The sequence below is a fragment of the Labrus bergylta genome, chromosome 4 (assembly GCF_963930695.1).
Source record: "Labrus bergylta chromosome 4, fLabBer1.1, whole genome shotgun sequence".
NCBI lineage: Eukaryota > Metazoa > Chordata > Actinopteri > Labriformes > Labridae > Labrus > Labrus bergylta.
The window spans coordinates 23,434,309-23,451,053 of NC_089198.1; the positions used below are offsets into that span (position 1 = coordinate 23,434,309).

The following is a 16,745-nucleotide window of genomic DNA, read 5'->3' on the forward strand; positions in this document are numbered from 1 at the left end:
ACCAGAAAAAGACTCACTGGCTGTGGCAATAACAATTACAAGTTTGTATGAAAGAGAGGACTTAGCCATTGATGCGAAAGTGAAGCCAATGCAGAAAGACCTCCTGCATTCTTTCTGAAACCCAGCAGGGGGCGATTGAACCAGCTGCCAAAAGAAGTCCAATTGTATAGAAAAAGATTCTACTTCCCTTCTTGATCCATTACCTCAGGAATCATTTTGCTGGTGAGCTCATGGTTTCAAGTATTCTTTATTAAAGCAAAATGTTCACTTTGTAACTTATGGTAACAATTAGCTTAAGGTAGATATTAAGGTATATGTTTTGTTTTTTTTTCAAACAGTGATGTAGACGTTGAATGAGTGGTTTGGATCAGTTGAGGAAAGTAAACATGTAGGATTTTTTAAAAGTAAAGTACCAACACTTTTATTTGGGTATTTCACTTTTCTGCTTCTTTCTACTTTCTTTAAACAGTAAAGAGAGAAATATTGTGCTTTTAACAATACTGGGTGTATTAGTGACATGTTCTTGTTATTAAAAGCACACACAAAAATCACTACAATGACACTATTTTATATTATGAGTTCTTTTACTTATGGTTATATAATTAAATTTAAAGTCAAATACCTTTTAATTTACTTTTAAGAAAAATATTTTAAATGTACTACTTCTCCTGAAATCTTTGAGTAATTCCTCCATGGCTGGTTAAGATACCACAACAGATCCACTTACTGGCACTCCTTCTCTGAGTTCATGGAGCTGTCGGTGCAGTAGAAGAATTTCCCTTTGAAGAGCTGCACAGCAATGACAGCAAAGATGAACATGAAGAGCTGGTACACGATGAGGATATTAAAGACGTTCTTCAGAGATGTGACCACACAGTCAAAGACCGCCTGTGGAGAAGAGGGATGGCAAAGCAAGAGCAACCTGTCAGGGATCTCTGAAAGAACACCAGAGAAACAAAATACAGGAGAATGTTTGCAGAGAGATTGCTTCATACCTTTAGTTTGGGAAGTCTCTTGATGGTTTTTAGAGGCCGCAGAACTCTCAAAACTCTGAGCGACTTGATAGTTTTGATGTCTCTGCCTTTGTTGTTTCTGTTGACATTGAAATACAGCACTTAGGAGAAAGGATGTGTGCTCAAACTTAGACACAAGGACATTTGGTATGGTTACATTCATAACAGTGAAAAGAAGACAGGGAAATCGAAATGGTAACACAAGTGCATATTAAAAAAACACATTGACACAGGACTTCATTTTGAGTGTGTTTGTACCAAGCCCAGCAGGTGTCAATGGCAACAATGAGTACTGTTTGTGCTATGATTTACTTTGCATGACGTTTTTATGAAACATAAGTCAGATTGTGTTTTGTAAAGATAAAGTCAAAGTTAAAAGATTGTCAAGAACATAACCCTCTTTTTGAAATTGTATGTACTCTATGTATCTCACAATCATAATTAAGGCTTGTTTTGATTTCAATACACCACTAAACCATTAATGAAACCACTAAATCACTTTCTCAAAAATTCGGTGAGACAATTGCTTTTTTTACTATGAATTTTTGGTGTTGTTATCTTTGTTGAGCTAGGACAGTGGGTAGAGTCAGCTAGGGTGGGAGAGAGAGTGGGGAATAAATGATATGCTGCAAAGGAGCAGCAGGCTGGAGTCAAACCTGGACCGTCCACTTCATGGACAACAGCCTCTGTACACAGGGCGCATGAACTAACAGCGAGGCAAACTGTTGTCCCCTAAGTTGTGTCTTTAAGTGCCACGCTCACCTCATTGGCTAATTCTCGCTTATCAAGGTCATAACATTAAATCATAGAATTGTATTTATTTGTTTCTGTCCTTGAAACCCAATCTCAACTGTGTGGGTTTTGGGCATTGTGTAATATTCCACTTTATACATTCCACAGCACATAAAAAATGTAAACCCATTATACTCAAATGGACTCATTTTAAGTGCACCCTTGGGAAGAATGTGCCAATTCAACTTTATAAAATGAACTTACATGTTAATTTTTAATTTCTAAGAGGGTCAAACTAAAATGGCAAAAGGGTTTTATTAAAGTGACTACATGTTAATACATTTAACCCCTGATACCTGCTGGTGAGGTTTAGAAGACGCAACAACAAAAACACAATCCAAACACAATAAATACAAAAATATATACAAATGAAATGAAAGATATATATTTAAAGCTTATGGAAGACATTCACATAAAGTGTGACAGAAATTTTTACCCCATCACATTCCTGGTAGCCCCAACAGTGATAAAATCCACAGGAACAACATAGAAAAAAATTGAGGCATAAAAAGAGATACACTGTGAGCAAAGCTCAGAGGATCACAGTTATAATCACAACAGAGAAATCCACAGCACAGTCCTGTACAGTACAACAGAAGGCGGAAAAAGGTTTAGTCAGTTATCTGTCACACTCAGTTGGGAACGACAACAGAAGCAAATACAGTAGAGGTTTTTCACAGCAGTCATGACACACCTCACTCATGTGTAAACCCTGAAATTACAGAGACATCCATACAAACACTTAAATCTGAGTTACACACTTCACAGAACCAGGCATGCCTCCATATCTGCAGTTTTCTGAGCTGCTCCTTTGTCATTGAAGCAGACTGCATTTTTGTAAAAAAGTGTCTTTGAGGGAAGGTCGTTTATAACAATACTGTATGCTCAGAAAACGATTTGCTGCAGTGAGTCAGTCATTACTCATCAACAGGCGGCACTATACAGTGACTCACGTTAGAGCAAAGGCAATGAGAGCTCCCACCACCACGATGAAGTCCAGGATGTTCCACATGTCTCGGAAATAAGAGCCGTCGTGCAGAATGAGACCCTGGTCTATCATCTGGGGGACAAATATGCATAAACAAGGACACGCAGAGTCGATGGATCAAACAATACTGAACAGGGAACACCTCTGAGTGAATCTAGAGTCAGTTACATTTCTGTAAAGAGTGTTTTCTGTATGAAAATATACTCACCTTGATGATCATTTCAAAGGTAAAAACTCCAGTGAAGACATAATCAAAATAACGAAGGACCTGATCATTAACACACACAAAAAGAAACACCAATAAAAATTATTGCTGTGCATGTTTTATGGCGGAAATCCATTCTACATTCTTATTCTATATATTATGCACAGCACACTTAGTGTCATAGCACACTATAACCCCTTCAACCTGTAATCCTCTTGTTGGCATATTTTTCAAACCTTGAACAGTTTCTATTTAAAAGAAGCTGTACCTTTAAACAGAGGCTGCATGAGTGTGTTTGTTAGAAAAACTATAGCTTTAGAAATAGATCGAAATATTCAATTTGGATTTCTCTCTTGAGCTCTGGATCCCTTTCAGATATCTGACAAATTAAGTGCTGTAATAAATTCCCATCAAACAGAATTTAAAAAAAGTGTACTCATTCAACCGGTGTTCCCGGTTCAGTATTGTTTTACTCATTACTTTTAAAGCACGGACGGGGCTGGCTCCAAGCTATATAACAGAGCTACTGACACCATATGAGCCAGCCCGCAGTCTTAGATCCTCAGGTGGGGGCCTCCTGATCGTTCCAAAGTCGAGACTTAAAACTAAAGGTGACCGGGCCTTTTCAGTCAGGGCCCCTCGACTTTGGAACGACCTCCCTAATGAGATAAGACTCGCAGACTCCCTCAATTCTTTTAAATCTCTTCTTAAAACGCACTTTTACAGACTTCCTTTTATGTGATGTCGTCTTCTTAATGTCTTTTCTTAATGGTTTTACTATTTTTATCTTCTTTTACTTCTTACTGTCCTTTTATTTATGCTCTTATCTCGTATTTATGCTCATATCTTAATCTCCTCTTGTGTTTTAACTTGGTAATTTCTTATCTTACTTACTTTGTCTATTTATGTTTCATATTTATATTCTTTTTATTTTTATTAATATTACAGTTTTGGGTTTTTTGATCCTTTAACCACTTGTTTCTATTTCTTTTACTGCTCTTACCTTCTTATTGCTGTTATCTTTTTATTTGCTTTTAGCTCTTTTAGTTTCCAACATATTTTAAAATCTTTGGTCCTCTTGGCCTCAGCTCTTGTTGTTGGGTTCTTGTGTTGCCTGGGTTCTTATAATGGTTCTTGTGATGGTCGGGTTATATATGTCTGTAGGGTATCGTGCAGTTTGGGTTCTTTTCTGGTGAATTGTATTTAATTATTTTTAGTATTTTGTATCTGTTATATTCTTGCTGTTGTTTATGTTCTTCTGTGTTTGGTTTAGTTTGCTTTGTTTTTGTTTTTGCTGTTTGTCAAAGCACTTTGTAAAGCTGTGTTTTTAAAAGGTGCTATATAAATAAAGTTATTATTATTATTATTATTATTATTATAATTGCAGGACTAACAAAAGCTTCCTGTAGGTATCCCGACTTTTTGACCCTAATATCTGTATCAGGCCCTGAAACCATTGTAGTCCGGTAGACACTATCTTACTTATAGGAATGCTTTCTGAGATACATTTCCTATCTGCTACTACATGATAAAATCAAAGGATACATATTTTACTGCCAATGTGGGTCCCTGGCCAGAAAGACGTCCTCAGTTCACTATTCTCACCCCCTCCTTCCACCATACAACCTGCAGCCAAGCTCCTGTCTGAAACCCTTACATCAGCTGGTAACCCCTCATCCTCATCCTCAACCCCACCCATCTCCTACAACTATCACCTTTTACACAACTACATGCACACACACTAAGCCATCCATAGAATATGTATACACCCCCTCTCTTTCCTACTAGCCCCCCTCTTGAAGGCATTCAAAGAAATGTTCTGTCTTTGTTCCTTTCTTTTCTTTGTCTTTCGTATTTTCAACAAATGTGTTAAATGTATCTTAAAATAATTTTATAGCTAATTTTGTGCTGATGTGTAAATGATTGAAATTGCCCTTTAAAGAATAACTTTACAAAAGGCTGCACATATGTTATGCTGCCTTCTTCTTCAGGGCCACCCAGGAGCACTGAAAGGTCTGGTTACATGTGTTAAAAAGGTTCACCACACCAAACAGGGATGCAGAAAGGTGAGTTATGTAACCTCTGAATTAAGGTTAAAGATTTTGAGGGGGTATTTAAGTTTCTCTTTAAGCTGTACTGTTACTCTACAAATGAGATGCTTTAATTTGTATCATTTAGTTCAGACAAGAAGACATGTCTATACAGTCAGTGGGAATGCCATGCAATGATAGAACTGACTGAAGTGGAGATCATTTCTGTCACTCTCTCTCACATTGAAGCTAGCTACAATGTAGATTTACTTGTTTGTGCTGACTTGGTCACGCTTGACACGTTTCATGATGCTGAGTTGTCAAAACAAGACAAAAAAAACAACAACTGTGAAAAGCAATTTGCACAGCTACGTCCCAGTCAAAGCTGCTGATTGTCACCTTTGATGTGCATGAAACCAAATGTGTCACGACACATTGTTACTGAGAGAGTGTTACATCAACTAGGGATCAAACAGTAAACCTGAGGCTAAAATTTCAAGAATTATATTTCTTAGAAGGTTTGTCTTTAGAATTATCTTATTGTATCTTTTGAACATATTTTCTTGTTTTCTTTTTTAAAAGCTATTAAGATTTTATTTGTCAGTTGTAACGTAACTTGTACTGTTTTTTTTGTTATGAACATTGTATGTAAAAAATAACTTGGAAAAAACCCTACTTCCGATTTTGGACACAACACAAGTGAGCTCAGTTGTTCACATTTAAAAAATGAGCAAATTCCGCCTTACAATTGAGGATTAATTTTCACGCTGCCTTAGACTGTTGCTGTTGGGAACAGCTATAAACCACTTTGCCTGCAGACGTAGTCAACATGTTGTATTACCTTTTTTATTTTGAGCTGCCCCTGCCCGTAATTTATCATCCATCTTTACCATACCGTCATAGCCTCATATCATTTATAAGCTGGTAAATGGATACTTTAAACGCATTCATCCTACATTTCCAAATGCAACCAAAATACAAATATGTGCTGTGATCTCACCTTGTTTCTGTCTGAATTGGTGCACACAGGGTCCTCAGCAGCCAGTGCGATGCTGCTCGCCACAATCACAAGTAGGATGGTCATCTCAAAGTAACGCATCGTGACCACATAGTGACATATCCTCCTGATACTGCAGATCAACACAGAGACAGATGTTAACAGAGATGCAAATACCTCTGTATGTTCCTTGACATTGAATCGTTGAGCAGATTTTGCAGCATCTTACGGGTTGGAGGCTTTGAAGATGAACATGCTGTCTGGCGCTACATGTTTGGGAGGAAGTGGAGGTTCCTCCTCCTCCTCTTCGTCTGTTTCGTCGTCGTCGTCGTCGTCGTCGTCATCCTGGTCGGAGTTGTATGCCTCCAACTCTTTATTGTTCACTGAAACACAGACATTGATTGGAGTAAGGAGAAGTAAATGTTTTAGCAGTGCAGGGACTGCTATGACAAAGAGAGAACAATGTGATTCACCAGTACAATGGAATAATCAAAATAATTCTTCAAGTGTGGCACTCCTATCAGATGTCAGAAACACCTACACATGTTGAAAGAGTGATACTGGTGCTTAATCCCACTTGATGATGCTTAGTAGAACAGTGTGACTGCATTCAGAGTGATTTCAGTGCTACCTGTCATGGGGGTGAGTTCCAGCAGAGGCTGTGCAGACATTTCAATGGCCACACTTCCCTCCAGGTTAGACTTGTTTCGTTTGATGGAGACGGGGCGGCTCCCTGACTCGGTGGTCCTCACAGTGTACTCTGTAGCCTCCAAGGCAGACTCCACGGGCATGTTCTGGCAAAGGGACTGGTACTGGTCTGGGTGTCTGCCTTCGCCCTGCTCAGACCAGGAACAGTCTAGCAGCTGTTCACACTGAGGAGGGTCGGGGATGTCGCCACCAGGTACAACAGATCTGAAACAGGGAAGAAAAGCATTAATCAGTTGCGATAGAAAGTGCTTTATGTCTGACATGTCAATGGATGTCCCCTTGAGAGAGGATCCTACCTTATAATCTAATATAATAAATTGTTGGTTTTCCACTTTAGCCCACTTTTGAATGAAATGTCTCAACAGCCATTAGATGAACTGAAAACATTTTGGACAGATTTTCATGTCCTCCTAATAATTATTAACTATAACTTTTATGACCTCTTACTTGCATCATTGTCAGGTCACAATTCAATTCTGAAATAAATGGCATTCTCTAAATCCTTTGCTTAACTTCGCAGTTAATAGTAATTAGCACATGATAGCATGCTAACACACTGAAATGATGTGGTGAACAAGCCCTACTATCATCAAAGTGTTAGCATTGCCACTAGCATAAGCAAGAACCCTGATGTATAGCCTATTAGGTTTATGCTGTAGCTTACTGTCAGCATTGAACTGTTAGCATTGAACTGTTAGCATTGAACTCTATGTATGCAACTTTACTTCGCATTTAGTGTCAGCTAGCACGTGAAAGTGACACTGAACATTTGAGAAATATAAACACTTCTGCATATCTGTGTGTTTGTTACAAGAATGTTAGCACTGTATTGTTAGCAATGAGCAGCCTGACTTTGAACTTAGTGCCAAACACCTGTTGGCAAGCTAGCATACTTAAATCGCATGGTGAACACATGGGAACTTATTAAACTGCCGCACATCTACTGGTCTGCATGTTCACAAGCACGTTAGCCTTTTGTTAGCGCTGAGCTCTATGTGACACCGTTTATCCTAGTAGAGACTAAGGCATGGTTATGGATGATTTTAGTCTCGCTTTTTATTCTTAGAAATTGCTCGATTATTTTAGAACAGCAGTTAGACAAAGGGAAGGTAGGCTACATGTTTTCAAAAAGAACGTATTCTTTTTTGGTAATTTCCCTCTCTCTAACATTTACATGTGTAAAATAAAAAACAGGTGAGGGTGTGTCTACTATTGATTCGGTAATTTGTCTAAATTTCTAAAGCCTTATGTAATGCAGTTGTAGGGTTGGATTTTGCATGACAGTAGACTTTGGTTTTTATCTCCCTTACCGAAATAGAGGGGATTTCATCTCATTCAGGATAGACAGGTTAAATGATAACGGCAGCTATTAATGACTTCTGTGTGAATGTGGACAATGCATTAAATGAACGTTTAAAACAAGTGAATATGTGCTATAAAAAAGAAGAGAGAAGGTGCTCTCTCATGGACAATAAAATAGAGACATTTCTAGAGACATTTCATTTAAAATGGTCTCCACTATATAATTACATACAAGAAAAAGGACTTGATATATAATAAAAAGGAAAAATATGCTTTGGTTCACGAGAACCTTATAATCTGAAATGAAAACAGACTTGCCTCATATCTTCTCCAACTTCTGCGTACGGGTTGATGATAGTTGTTCCACAGTCATCTTGGGCCAACCCTCCTTCTGCCTCCACCTTTTCCTCCTTCTCCTCCGTCTCATCCAGTATCTTCCTCTCCTGGCTGAGCGACCGTCTCACTTGAAGCACCTCATGTGGCGTCTGAGAACAGTCCAGACTCTTTGCTTCTGGTCGAGCTTCTCTGTGACGGTGTCGTCTGTGTCGCGCCCCTTCCTCTGGACCCTGACTGGGTCTGAACTTGCGGCCCATCCTGTGTCTGCCCCCGCCAGCAGCTCGGTGGTTTCCTCCTCCTGTTTTCTCCTCGCTCAGGTTGACCAGAGGCTCAGCTGTTGGAGGCTCCGGCATGGGGATGGAGATGGACATGGGGGGCTCCGGGAGGGGCATCCCCACAGACATGGGGGATTCAGGCAGGTGAGCAGGGCTGGCCTCATCGGAGATGGTGTTGGTGTTGTGGGCGATGGTAGGGGTTTCAGCGGTTTCCTCTGTAGGGCTGCTAAACAGCTCCTCTCTGCTCGCCATCTGGCGACGTTTGCGTAGCTGGTTGGCTCTCTGCTCCCACACAGACATGTTGACCTTCCTCCTCCTATCACGGCGGTTGGAAAAAGGTTTTGCTCCATTGAGGGGCTGTTCATCGGCGGCTCCTGGAGGACCATCAGCCTCCTCTGGGAAGTTTGGCCGGCCTCGATGGATAGCTCGTTTCCTGTATAGGTAGGGTCTTCTCCTCCCACTAAGGACCATAATTTATCTCACGTCATCATAGAACAGAAACAGGGCCAAATTTATGGAAATGGTCACAAGAAACATCAAGACTGTGTGAATTTAGCATACCAGTTAAATAGTATAAAGTATAAAGAAAAAAGAAAAAGTTGCAAGAAAAGGAAAAAACCTTTTCTGTGAATTTTTAATGTTAGTTAATTAGTAACATAAATAAAATTCCCATGGAAAAATGTGCAAAATATTCCAAGCTAAAAAAAAACATCCAAAAACTGAAAAAAAATAAGTTACCTGAAAGGTGAGGACAGATCAAAAGCAAAGAGAAAAACAAAAAAAACCCACAAAAACAAAAAGGCCAAGGTGCAGGGGATCAAAGTACAAACATAGTGTAACATCTAGAAAATAATCTTGATAATCTAGTGAGAGAATTAAAGGGGGGAGTTCTGTGAGACAGGGATGCATACAATTATACTTACTGGTGTTCAGATTCTTTTGTCGTCCATGTAATCAATGAGTGATTATTTGAAAACAAGACATTAGTGTTGTACAACATACACAGAACATTTGCTGTGACACAGAACAAAATATGTGAAGGGGACCAAAACTGAAGTCATCCAGAGTTTCATGGAACTGTAACAATTGCTTGAGGATGAATACTGCAGATATTCTTATTAAAATAAGTTTTCAGTTTTATGGACATTCATATTATTTCTTGTTCTATATTCAATGTCAAAGGTTGCGGATCAAATTGATTCCAAATCGACAGTAATTCACATTACATTTTGTTCAACGTCACTAAACAGTCATAAAAACAAGACAATGTGATGGAACCAGCAAACACAATTAAACACATTTAAATCTGCATCTTAAAAGCTGCAACACACACAAGACTAACATTCAAATATGTAACAGACAAATGATACACTCAGTGTCACCTCAACAGAGACACAGTGTGTGCAGTTGCCTCTCATTGATTATTCCCCTGTTTATGCACTACCTGAAAGTGTGTCTGTTTTTACTATTACTGATAATACAGCACAGCCATTTCACTGTTCATGTTTTGATCTGTAGCTACTGCATAGAGAATATATAATATAATGTGGGAAATCTCACTGTTGATGGTATTACCTAAATAAGTTTGTAGTAAATGGTGTAAAAACATGCATAAAAATGAATGTAGTCCTAATCAAGTCAAGCTGGTGCTCTAAATGAGAAACTCCATGTGTCCCTGCAGTATACTACATGTCTCTTTAGTGATAGCTGTTTTAGAAATCTGGTAAATTAGTATTTCCCCTGATGGGTCATGTACTTCAGTAGTTGTATACTCTCAACTGTAACTCTATTGTCACAGGGATTAAATAGATTGGTAAAAAAGAAAAGAAAAGAATGGAAACTTGGTCACAATCTGCATGCTCAAAATATCCCTCCCCCTTGGTAGAGTGAAACTTCCTGCTGTTCACAACAATCTTTGAAAAATACCATCTGCCCTCATCCTCATTTTATTGAGAGACAAGCAGTTATATAAATAGCTTTAAAGTAAGGGGTCATGCTTTTAAATCAGGCACATCCAATTAACATTCAATCATAAATGCCTTTAACATGCCTGTGTAACTTGGCATTCCCCATGCAACAGAAGAAACTGGTTCTCAGAGAGTTCATTATCAACACCTTTCTTTTGGAAATATTGATCTTGGGAGCTAGACCCTCTTGATTTTTAACATATCATCGTCAATAAAAAGTAGCATTAGGTTTACCACCTGTCATCCAAAAGCATCCTTACTAAATCTTAAGAAGGGCGACCAGTAACTGCTGCGAGAGACAAAACTCTTCAAAGAATCGTGACACTATTCAGCTTTGCTTAAGATGAGATCTTATCTGAGAATCAGTCGTACGCTGATGATTTAGAGCTTCGGACTAAGAGCCGTGAGTGCTAATCACATACTAGAACAGAAGTTTTGTTTGCTGTTGGCGGCAATGACTTACTCAGATATCAGGCCGTCTCTGCCTCTGGCATATCTCTGGTTGAAAAACGCTTCCTCCTCCTCTTCATCCTGATAAAAAAAATATAAAATAATACACATTAAATGTATATTGATTGTAACACCAAGAAATGAACCTAAATCTGCTATATTTTACACTTGTGATATACATCCCTAAAGGTGTGTACTATATTTATAAAAACCATTGGTTCACTGCCAATACGGAGGTAAAAAATAGTACAAACCTTTGTCAGTTCCTGTGCGTTGGCGAGGTTATCCACAGCGATGGCCAAGAAGACGTTCAGCAGAGTGTCTGTCATGAAGACGGTTAAAAACAAACACACCTGTAGGAACCTATCAGTGTTTGTACTCCCAGCTCCCTTAAAGAAATCCATATTGTGTGTAGATGTATGAAAAAAAATCATCTAAATTAAATCTTCCCTCTTATTATTTTATGAGGCTTCAACCAGAAACTCCGGGTGTAGTGTAGTGTAAGTGTAGTCACATAATCCAAGTGTGGAGGACCCTATTTTGTGTTTCAGAGTTGCTCATTAAAACATTCATTTGGTTTATTTGACGTTAACTGAATATCCTCCTATTACAATTTTTATTGCTTATCTATTTCAGTAAATGTCCATTTCACTTTGCATCTGACCTGTATTATAATCGATGGAAATATAGTGGTAGATATAAGTATGGTCTGTAAAATAATTACATTTGCAGCTTATAAATATCCAACTTCAGTTACTTTCATTTTATACCCCACTACATGTATTGTATAGTTATGCAAGTGTATGTCAAATTCATGGAAAAGATAGTGAAAACAGGTAAACACTATTGTATGTATTTTAAACTAATGCCGAGAGGAGGTTAAAAAGTGTGATGACCTGCTTTCAATTTGTGGAAGATGAAGGCAGAAACTGCATTAATGACGGAGAAATATTTACAGTTAAATTGCCAAAAGTACAGCATTTCATTTGGCATATATTTGTACATATCTCTGGAAGGTGATTCCTTCTGCTTTACTGCAATTTTCTGCCAATTGGAAGCTACAACTTTAATATCTGGCTGGCTTTTATAAGAAGCAAGCAACTGGAAAGCTTAGATTAGAACATAGGCTTAATAATTTTGAATGAAAGATTAAACATTACTTTTAAATTAAAGTAAAAAAATTAGCCTTAAATTAAATGTATGCAACAACAAAAGTCCACCAATACTGGATTATCAAGTTTTTATGGAAAGGCCATTCTGCTGACATTCTGCGGACTTCTATTTTAACAGAGCCTTTTTCTGTAAGGGGCTCTACACTTTCAATTAGGTAAACATTTCTATACACCACTCTTTCTTATCATGTAGTGTTCCTCCACTGTAAAACCACTGCAGTTAGGCAGTTAGGCCAATACCTTTTCAGTTCTTCTTCTACCACTGATTTTTGTACAGGTGAAGAGAAGAAGCCATATTAGAGCTTTCTAACAACTATTACAAAGTCAATAAGGATACAGTTTCCAAACAGGGTGAGCACTATGAAGTAGATGGACGACCACATGCCATACTGCACTCCACCCTGGGATCGGATCCCATTATACATCACCTCATTCCAGTCCTCGCCGGTCAAAATCTGCAAGCAAACAAGGAGAATATTAAGTATAGATAATTACAGTGCATGTACATGATTTGAGAAAAGTGCCTTTATATCACATGGAAGAGAAGACATATTCCCTGCATGCAAACCAGTTATAGATAGGCTTTAAAAATGGCAGCAGGATAAGTCATTACTATGTCTGCTGATCAAAACAGTCCTTCACAGTGGGGCTGGTTTTGTAGCAGATCTGATGTGGATTTGTTCACGTTTCACTTGTCTGATATTCATGTGCCCATATGTGTGCACGGATGTGTGGGATGATAGCAGAGGCAGGGGGGGTAGAGAGCGAGTGAGCAGAGTTGTTTAATCTGTGCCTGGGGTGAGAAATATCCCAGGGTGCAATGTGTCATGGAGAGCAGGCAGAACGAGGGGATCTGTGGGAGCCAAACCTGAAACACTGTCATGATGGCAGCTGGAAATGTGTCAAAGTTGGTGGGAGTGTAATCTTCAAAGATGAACCTAGAGGGGAGGCAGATAGAAAGCAGGGTCAGATATGACCATGGAAGAATAGGAAGAGGAGGAGGAAGCAGAGGAGGAGGAGGATGCAGATCTATTTTCATCCGGACATATCATTTCCTCTCCTCTTCATCATACACACCGTTGCAGTTCCGTTTGTAGGGTGTTGTAGGCAATTCAAAGACTGGTTTGATCATATGTAGGTTACAATAATATATGAATGACAAAAGAAAGCTGTCCCTTGAGAATTGAAGATTTCAGTATTTACATCCTGAGGGTTACACTCACCTTCCACCAAAAAGCTGCATCCCGAGTAGAGCGAACACAACGATGAAGAGGAAGAGAAGAAACAGCAGGCTGATGATGGACTTCATGGAGCTCATAAGGGACACAACCAAGTTCCTGAGAGATGCCCAGTATCTGATGGAGAGAAATCACAGACTTTTTATCTTTTTCTTTTAAACACAGCTGGAAAATATATACCCACAGATATGCAGACAAAGAGGGCCTTTTTTCATTGACCGACTCACTTTGTGATCTTGAAAATTCTCAGGAGTCTCAGCGCCCTCAGTACACTGATCCCAAACGACATGCCAGGCCTGAAGAAACCCCAAACTACCTCAAAGATGCTGCCTACAATGACCTGTAACCAAAAAAGAAAAACAAATATTAACTTCCCAATGGGTCCATTTGACAGTCTTCTTCTTCTGCATCTCACGCTATCCCACTTTCCAAGCACAACACAGTTTGGGTAGATGGTTGTTCAACATGAGTCTGGTTTTCCTCAAGGTGTCTACCTCTTAAAGGATGTTTATCTTTTTCACTGTAACTTTGCTAAATGTCGCTTAGCGCTCATGATGGATTAAAGTTGGGTCTTAGTAAATAAGATAACAAAGAGCAAGGTCTTTGACCTGCTCTTTTGCAAAATGTCTTGCGATAAAACTTGTTATGAATTGGAACTATACAAACAAAGATTGCCAAAGATTGTCTGATTGATAAGCAGCCCAACCTATTTTTATCTGAAGTGAATGAGGCACGGTACACTTCCTTGGCTTTGGCACACTTCGGAGCGGTGTGCTTCGGCACAGTACACTTCATGCACGCAGGTACATGCAGGACAGCCTTCATTATGGAGAAATCCGGAGTTTCATGGCTGTATCTGACTAAAATGACTCAATGTAAGCCACAAAGTAGCTGCCATGTTCTCTGTGTTGTTCTCCGATGTGCGGCCGCAGAGGTAATCATGCTTAAGCATGGATAGTCCTGTGTAGTGTGCCCACGGGCCGTGTCGGCCAGCGTGGGAATGGCGCAGCGGGGGGCAAATCGTGCTTGAGTACGGCACGATACAGATGGCCAGTGTGACCGCGCCCTAAGATACGCTTTTTTATTTTCTGTTAACTTGTATCAGTCGCATTGACAAAAATTATACTATAGTATAAAGGTAGTACGTACAATGTAACAACATGTTGAAACTCAATTTTTCCTTCCACTTGATAGAATTGGATACAGTATTTGTGTATCTTGTAGTGACATGTTGAAATGAATGTGTCTATGTTTTGGTTTACCAATGGATTAATATGTACATACATGCTGTTGAACCAAAGCATCATTTTGCACCAGGATTTGACCATTTTCCTTTTGTTATATTAAACACAGGGGTTTTGAGTGTGTAATATAAAGTCAGAATAGGAGATAAAGGACCTCACCCCACAGTCGAAGCAGTTAAAAGATGAGTGAAAGTAGAGCCGAAAACCCAGACCATACATTTTCAAAAACATCTCAGCCAAAAACAGCCCCAGGAAAACAAACTCTGCATAGTCTGGAGATGAGAAAACAAAGAAAAACCAATTAAACAAAAGTCTAAGAAGGCAGCTGTCTACACATAAAACTGTGACTTCATCAGATGTGACCTGAAATGTTCTCAAACTGAAGTACTTAATCATAGAATATTCAAAAGTGAAACCCACAGAGGAAGATGGTCAGCCAGTTGGGCTGGTTGTGGTGGACAATGGCCACACAGATGGTGTTGAGAGCCACAAGACTGAGCACCATCAGGTAGAAAGTGTCGGTCTTCACCATGCGGCGGATGGAGATGCGTAACATTCGCTCTTTACGCCGCAGGTAGGCGGCGGGGCCGCGTCGGCCGCTGCGGAAGTTCATCCTGGATCGAGACATACCTGAGAGAGAAAATGTGAGAATCAGTGCAGAGAGAAAGAAGGCCGGAGGGAGAGGAAGAGGTGAAATAAAGGTGAGATACACACAAAGTGAGTTACTGTAAAGCCTTCTTAAAAAGGCTCAATACCTGAGCAGACAGAAAATGTAAAGATCTTCACTCACTGGCAGTAGACGCGTCTGTAACCTTTGGGTCCCCGGGGGCTCCTCTCCGTGCTCCCGTCTTCTTACTCGCTCTCTTCAGCACTGAAATGTTTCACAAAAATGCTCAGGCCATTCAAACTTAGAATTTCTTTATAACTGAAATACTTACAGCACAGAAAGTGATCACTCTTGTGAAATGAAGGTCTGGTTAATTAAAGCTGTTTTGTCAACAGTGATTATATTTAGCTTATGATATGATATAAGCCTTTTTTAATCATCTGTTCTTTAGACTCTGTCTGCTCATGCTGATGTTTAACTGTGTTGCGTTTTTTTTAATGGAGTATGTGTTTAACTGCTGTGCACATCCGTTATTATCTTAAACATAGCATCTGGTAAAGGGACTGATGATAAAAACTACTTAATTCAACACTATTTACATCTGTTTGAATGTTGACTCACCACGTGTACCGACCTCATCATCAAAAATAACCTTATCTGCCTTCTGCTTGTATTATTTCACTTTATTCTTTGAATTTATTCTGTTATATTCTGTTCCTCATTGCACTACCCACCATTGCACTAGTGTCTCATTTAGTCTTCCACATATTATTCTCAGCTTATTTTGTGTTTATTGTTGATATTTAATGTCATACTTTTTGTACATAGAGAGAGCACAGTTAGCCGAAGTCAAACTGTGTGTGTAAGCAGACCTGGCCAATAAAGCTAATACTGATGATCATTTACTAAGTCAGTATTTGTTAACTTCCATACAGCTTTGTTTACATATTTATTCCTGTTTGTACCGTTGTTCTACATTGCACTATCATCACTTTACTCACTCAGTATTGTTTACTTGCACTTATGGCTATTTACACATTTGTTTACACAAGATCATTATATTGTGGGCATCATTTAAAAAAAATTGAAACTTTGGGACTTCTGGGGCTCCATAGTCTTTGCTGTTCCAGTTTAATTTTTCATGATACTGCTCTATGGGCCTTTTGAATTGCCCCCAGGGACAAATCAAGTTTTTTTTTAATTGAATGGTGTTTAATATGCTTTGTCCATTTCATTCATTCATTTACACAGAGCATACATGATACATTCACATTTGATTCACAATGCCAGGATTTAGCATGCTACCACCACAGCCAGTGTAGCATAGAGAGGCTGAGTCTGTGGTTAGTCAAACTCTTAAATTTGTCATTTGATTATACAAGCTTGTATCTCAAACTTCACACTATCAACTAAAAATAGGC

General features: G+C 39.1%; 1 protein-coding gene across 8 annotated transcripts in view; it reads right to left on the reverse strand.

Annotated features, from left to right (window-relative positions):
• Positions 1-16,745, reverse strand: part of LOC109997651 (voltage-dependent R-type calcium channel subunit alpha-1E) — a 57,511-nt gene that overhangs the window by 14,793 nt on the left and 25,973 nt on the right. For all 8 annotated transcript variants that reach the window (XM_065954133.1, XM_065954131.1, XM_065954129.1 and 5 more), the window contains exons 11-27: positions 15,508-15,588; positions 15,138-15,347; positions 14,877-14,989; positions 13,701-13,813; positions 13,459-13,590; positions 13,104-13,173; positions 12,573-12,690; positions 11,318-11,385; positions 11,077-11,144; positions 8,354-9,106; positions 6,657-6,937; positions 6,255-6,408; positions 6,029-6,158; positions 3,002-3,061; positions 2,759-2,865; positions 996-1,092; positions 728-888 (exon numbers count right to left, since the gene is read on the reverse strand). In XM_065954133.1, coding sequence (XP_065810205.1) covers positions 728-888; positions 996-1,092; positions 2,759-2,865; positions 3,002-3,061; positions 6,029-6,158; positions 6,255-6,408; positions 6,657-6,937; positions 8,354-9,106; positions 11,077-11,144; positions 11,318-11,385; positions 12,573-12,690; positions 13,104-13,173; positions 13,459-13,590; positions 13,701-13,813; positions 14,877-14,989; positions 15,138-15,347; positions 15,508-15,588 — 2,716 coding nt within the window. The remainder of the gene's footprint in view (positions 1-727; positions 889-995; positions 1,093-2,758; positions 2,866-3,001; positions 3,062-6,028; positions 6,159-6,254; positions 6,409-6,656; positions 6,938-8,353; positions 9,107-11,076; positions 11,145-11,317; positions 11,386-12,572; positions 12,691-13,103; positions 13,174-13,458; positions 13,591-13,700; positions 13,814-14,876; positions 14,990-15,137; positions 15,348-15,507; positions 15,589-16,745) is intronic.